The 6,000-nt window shown below is 65.7% G+C and overlaps 2 protein-coding genes across 2 annotated transcripts; one reads left to right on the top strand and one right to left on the bottom strand.

The window, feature by feature from the left end:
* BXZ73DRAFT_73583 (subtilisin-like protein) lies at window positions 1–2,393 on the top strand (the record flags this gene model as incomplete). Its single annotated transcript, XM_048021918.1, has 9 exons — window positions 1–588; window positions 662–785; window positions 855–962; window positions 1,024–1,155; window positions 1,206–1,393; window positions 1,457–1,678; window positions 1,757–1,941; window positions 2,019–2,166; window positions 2,229–2,393. 9 exons carry the CDS (start codon window positions 1–3, stop codon window positions 2,391–2,393), a joined length of 1,860 nt encoding a protein of 619 aa, XP_047883426.1.
* A 1,586-nt stretch (window positions 2,394–3,979) lies between these two features.
* BXZ73DRAFT_96424 (uncharacterized protein) lies at window positions 3,980–4,815 on the bottom strand (the record flags this gene model as incomplete). The annotated part of the gene is made up of 2 exons (XM_048027074.1): window positions 3,980–4,612; window positions 4,663–4,815. The coding sequence occupies 2 exons, from the start codon at window positions 4,813–4,815 to the stop codon at window positions 3,980–3,982; spliced, it is 786 nt and encodes a 261-aa protein (XP_047883425.1).
* Window positions 4,816–6,000: the final 1,185 nt, after the last annotated feature.

Raw genomic sequence — 6,000 nt, 5'->3', positions numbered from 1 at the left:
ATGCTCTTCAAACCTGCTTTCACCACCATCTGCCTCGCCCTCCTCGCGTCAGCCAGCCCCGCGCCCCAGGGCTGGTCCATCCTACGCCGCGCCGACCCGAACACGCTCGTGCCCCTGCGGTTCTCCCTCGCGCAGCGCAACCTCGACCGGCTCGACGCCTTTCTCCTCGACGTCGCCGACCCCGCGTCGCCGAACTATGGCAAGCACTGGTCCCCCGAGAAGGTCGCCTCGACGTTCCGCCCGTCCCAGCACGCCGTCGACGCCGTCCGCACCTGGCTCGCCGTCGAGAACGGCATCGCTCGCGACAGGGTGGCCGTCACCAGGCACGGCGGGACCGTCGCGCTCCTCGCCACGGTCGCGGAGGCGGAGCGGCTCCTCGGTGCGGACTTCCACGTCTACCGCCGCGCCGCGGGCGGGGCGGAACGCGTGGGCTGCCACGACGCGCACCGGCTCCCCAGACACGTCGCGGAGCACATCGACTTCGTGCACCCTACGGTTCCCACTATGGCTGGGACCGGGGGCTTGTCTTCCTCGGCTCGCTCCAAGAGGGCTCCCGATTCCGCTTCCGGGCACCTTGGCACACAGCTGGTAAGTTACGGCTGCGAATCATGCGCGGTGCACGGTGCCTTCCCGTGGCGATGCTGAGTCGGGATCCGCGCAGACGACGGCCGCGGACACCAACACCACGGCCGAATGCGACGAGAGCGTGAGTCCCGACTGCATCCGCGAGCTCTACGACTTCAACTACACGCTCGTCGCGAGCGACAAGAACAGCGCTGCGGTTTGTGCGTAGGCCTCAGTTTGGTCGGGAAACCGTTCGGTGCTGACGTCTCACATTGCGCATCCCGACTCAGTCGGACGCCAGATGGAGTTCTTCATCGACAGCGACCTCGACGAGTGGTTCGCGCTGTGGGCGCCGGAGGAGGTCGGGGCGCGGCCAAACGTGATCAGCGTCCAGGGCGGTGAGTCGACGAGGAGGCGCGTCGCGGTGCGAAGACTGAGTACCGACTCTCCGTCGCACAGGCGACAACTCCCCGGGCGATTTCGGGACCGCAGAGGCGGAGACCGACCTTGAAATGATGATGAGCCTCCTCGATACTTCGCTCACCGTGGGCATCTACCAAGTCAAACAGACCAACGACGTGCAGGATCCAAGTGAGCGCCGTCATCTACCGGTCAGATCTGCGCTGACGGGCCGCTTGAAGTCGATGTCTTCCTGGCCGCCCTCGACGGCTCCTTCTGCGACGTGGAGGGTGTGAAGGAGACAAACATCACCGACTGCGGAGGCGCGCCGCGTTCCAACGTCGTTTCCATCTCGTACTCCCTCAACCCCGACATCCAACACCCGCTGATCACTCCCGTGCTTGAGCGACAGTGCGCAGAATTCGGCAAGGTGCGGACTCGCGCGTCTCTCCCAATGTGCACCGCAGTATCTGAACCATCGTCGGACACACAGCTGAGCCTGACAGGCATGACGTTCCTCGCCTCCTCCGGGGACTCAGGCGTGGCGTGGGGCGGCGCGAGCCTCAACCTCGGCGTGTTCGAGCAAGGCTGCCTTGCGTCCAACGGCACGCTCGTCGACGACGACCCCCCGGACTCGTCCTTCGTCGGCACCTTCCCCGCGTCGTGTCCGTACATCACCGCCGTCGGCGGCACCGCGATTCCCTTCGGAAGCTCCGTACGTAGAGTCCCCCGCCAGCCCGGTGACCCTTCGCCCGTTCCGAACGCTCACGCTCACGCTCGCGCTCGCGCGCAGACGCAGGACCCCGAAGTCGCGTCGCTGTTGTTTCCCTCCGGGGGCGGCTTCTCGAACACGTTCGCGCGTCCGGCGTGGCAGGACGGCGCGGTCGCCGCCTACCTCGACGGCCGCGCCGCGCCCGCGTACCCCCCGGGCACGTTCAACCGCTCCGGGCGCGCGTTCCCGGACGTCTCCGCCAACGCGTGCGTCCCCTCCTCGTCGAGCTCTCCCGAGGCCTGACCGTCGTCTCTCTCCACCTCTCTTGCCCGCGCGCGGACAGCGGACCGACTCCGAGTCGGGACCCCAGCTCAGTCGGCCAGTTCATCGGCACCTCCGTCTCCGCGCCGCTCGTCGCCGCGCTCGTCGTCGCCGCGAACGACGCGCGGCTCGCGCTCGACAAGGGCCCCGTCGGGTTCATCAACCCCGCCGTTCGTCCCCATCCCCCCGCGCACTGTCCGTCCGTCGCTGACCCCCAATCTCGGTCTTGCAGCTCTACTCGCCCGCCTTCGCCCGCGCGTTCCACGATGTCGTCTCGGGCGCGAACTCTGGCTGCGGCACCGATGGCTTCGCGGCCGCACCCGGCTGGGACCCGGTCACCGGCCTGGGCACGCCCGACTTCCCGACGCTGCTCGCCGCGTTCGTAGCCCTCCCGTGAGTGGCGCACGGAACGATGTGCGAACTGCTGCGGAAAGCGTCGAGAGGTCTGCACACGAGTCGCCCATATATAGCCCACATACGTATGTACCCTATGGCAGTAGCTGCAGAGGCTACCAATGACGGAGCGCCCAGACGCGTGACGTCATGGCACGTGCCCGCGTTCGAACTCTCCGCCACGCACGTCGCACGCGCCGCGCATTACTTAGCTCTACGAAGATACTTACAGCACTGGCATGAATACATCATCATCATCATCATCAGCACGCGCCGCGCACCCACTGCACGCAGCCTAAACCAGCTTCCGCCCGCCCGTCTTGTCAGCCTCACCGCGCCCGTTCGCACACGCCTGCGCGCACGCACGCGCGTTCGCGCTTCCGCCGTAAGCACTACGTACTACGTAGCATCAAGCGCACTGCTCTCACGCCCGACGCCCAACACGTACACGTCACGCCCAACATCGCCGACGTCGCATCTGGCACTTCGCCGCGCGTCGATTTTCCGTCGCTGGCCGCGGTCCGTCCACACGTACGCAAGCACTGTAGGCCTCGTCGCGGAAGGGCAGCACATGCAATCGCGTTCACCGCGGTGCGCGCGCGTGTGATGTTCCTCAGTCGCCGTCGCCCAGCGGGGATATGCACGTACAGAGTTACGTCGACTTTAGGCTTCGCGGACGGTCTTCCCCACCCGGATCTTGGCCTCGTGGCCCACTCGTGGCGGGAAAATATGCATTGACGCCGCGGCGCGAGGCGCGGAGATGTATTCGCTGCAGCAACGTGTGCTCTGCGAACCACCGACGTACCGGCGTGTATGGGTACGTGCGGAAGCGTGCGCGATGCTGTCAAGAGGAGCGGGCATGAACGGGTCGTGATGGAAGTAAAACGGGCCGGAACTTGGGTCGCGTGGTGGAGGGATACACAGGAAGGATCAAACGGATGTGCACAGCAGAGATGCGTTGGAGAGCGAGTGTGAGGTATGTAACCGGCAGTGGGAACACGAAAAGATGGAGTGTAAGATGGAAACATGAGGTGAGGATGCGCAGTGAGCACTTGGGAATCCGGGATGTGTTATCACAGAGCGTGGGGAAAGAGCCAAAGAGATACCTATGTGTGATGAGCCTATGCGCGACTAACCGAGTCAAAGTATGGTAGGTGACACAAAATGTTCGTTCGTATCACGACGAACGCGAGTCGGAGGAGAAAAAAGATGGTGATACACAAACGCACATACGCCAACCCCGTGGGCGCGTCTACGCGTCACGTATGCGTCGACCTTGCGTGCAGATATGTACAGAGGGGTGGAGGCGGCGGCGGCGGAGGGAGAGCGGATGATCGACAGACCGTTCGTCGAAAAGTCTTCTAACAGCTATTACCTGAGCGGGTTGAGCGTGTGTATGTCCCACGTGCAGACGAGCGAGTAACTGGGAGCGCGTCGAAAGGAGGGAATGAGGTCGGTGCGGGCGAATGGGGTCGGTCTGGCGCGGTAGGATAGATATGTCGTGTCGAAAGTCCTCGCCCTGAGGATATTTATCGTGGGTGGAGTGGGGGTCGCCGGGCCCAAACCGTCAAAGCCGTGTCCCTCGACAAACTACGGGTTGACGGTCTGCGACGACTTCATCTTGACGAGCTGCTCGTAGCTGCCCAGCCCCTGCGGAAGCTGTCCCAGTGCGAGCGTATTCCGCTTCCACCTGTCCGCGCGCAACGGCTCCCTGGACGCCTTCTCCAACGAGTCCGTCAAGACGGTAAGGGTCACCCCTCGCCCCCGAGCCTGTGCGTCCTCCTGCTCCGCCGCGACTGCATCTGGGTCTGTACGGTTCATCTGCCGCCTCTTGGCGAGCCCCGGGGGCATGGGCGGGTCCTTCGCGGGGTACTTGGGCGAGAAGCTGCGCTTGTGGGCCTTGGCCTTTGGCGGCACGGGTGGGTCAGACGACGCGAGGGGCAGCGGGGGCGGGAGTGGGTGCGTGAACGCAGACAGCGCGGAGGCGTATGCAGGAGGCCTGGGTGGGGAGCCCTTGTCTATAACCAGTGCGGGATGGGCGCGCGCGGAGAGGGCGGCCTCGAGGACGGCGGGCGGGAACGGGTACTCGAAGCGGGGGGAGAGGTCAAAGGGGGTGCCGATGATAGATGAGGGCGAGTGGAGGACGAGCGAGGCGAGCTCGAGGCGCGGCTTGCAAAGCGCGGGCCCCTGGGCGGACGTGGAGGGCACCTGGGCGAGGACGTACTGGCGCGATGGGTAAGTACTCACCGGGACACGAGTGGACGGGGACATACCTGGGAGACGGCGGCTCCATCGGAGGTCGGGAGAAGAAAGAGGTCGTCCGAGTCGGGGTCGGGAGTGGGGCCGTCGTAGGGGGAGGAGTCGGGGAGGTAGGAGAGGTCGACGAAGGCGTTGAGGGGTACGGCGGAGGAGGGGACGGCGGGCATCGTTGCTCTGACTCCGCACGGACTCGGCCAAGGGGACGCAGGTGGCTGGGGGAGGAGGCGGGAGAAGGCGGGGAGGCGCGGTGGACGACGGCGGAGGAAGAGAGGGTGGGAGAGTGTGGACGAAAAAGAGGGAGAAGGTTAAGAGACGCAGGGTCGGCGGCGCGGGCCAATTAGTCCACCGCTTTCTGCGCATTATCGTCGGTGGCCATCGCAGCACCGACGCGGGCTTCAGTTCGCTCGAGCGCACGACGTCATCGATCGCCTCCCCCAGCGCACCCTCGCCCGCCGGGTCCTCCCACTCGAACTCGCAGATCCCGCCCCGCGCCCACCGCGCTCGATCCCGCACTGTCCAAGGCCCGGGCTGTGACCTTCAAAGCTTCATTTTCGCCATCACCCGCGCCCACCGCGTCGATCTCTGCCCACCGAGTCCGAACCGCATCGCGCCACCTCCAAACGTCCACAACAAGCCAGCTCGGTCCGCTCGAAGTTGAAATCGCGCGCCCTCCGCGCGCCCAGTGCCATCCCGTAGCCTTGAAGCGTGCACCGGGCCCCACCACGGCCCGGCAGTCGACCGTCCCGCAGTCGAACGCACTGCGGCATGTACGTAGCACGAGCGGACTCGGAGGATCCGTCGCCCACGTCTGCTCGCCCTGGACGGCCTCGACCCCCGACCGGCCACCGGCCGTCCCTGTCGCGCATATTCCCGTCCATGGCGGATCCAGTCAGCCTCCGCTCTCCGCAGCGGTGCTCGAGACGGAGACGGGCTCTGCCGGTCGCCCGCGCCAGCTCGGGGCCCGTGCCAATACTATGACCAAGCAGTGAGGGCCGCCGCGGACGCGGATCCGAGCCGCGCAGCGATCGCGCTCGCAGGTCGCGGGGGGAGAGTGCGCCGGCCCCGCGAACGGTGTGCGTCACGATCACCCTGGGCGTGGTGACGTTGAGCGGGAGAATATGCCGAGAGCGCGACGAGTCTTGCGCGATGGCATCGACGAAAGAAATCAGGCAGAGGGGCCGCGATGGTGAGGAGGACACTTGCCGCGTGCTGGAAGCCGACGAGGAGTGCACGCGGGGCGGTGATAGGGAGTGCGTTTCGATTCAAGTGGGCCAGACGAGCTCAAGCGTACAAAGGTTCGATCTTTCCGAGCCTACCCAAGAAATCCTCTCGAAGACGAAGACAACCAACTG

This window comes from Epithele typhae (assembly GCF_022376455.1).
Source record: "Epithele typhae strain CBS 203.58 chromosome Unknown BXZ73scaffold_2, whole genome shotgun sequence".
Classification (NCBI taxonomy): domain Eukaryota; kingdom Fungi; phylum Basidiomycota; class Agaricomycetes; order Polyporales; family Epitheliaceae; genus Epithele; species Epithele typhae.
The sequence above is the reverse complement of the archived record's forward strand: the minus strand, read 5'-3'. Positions and strand labels throughout refer to the sequence as shown.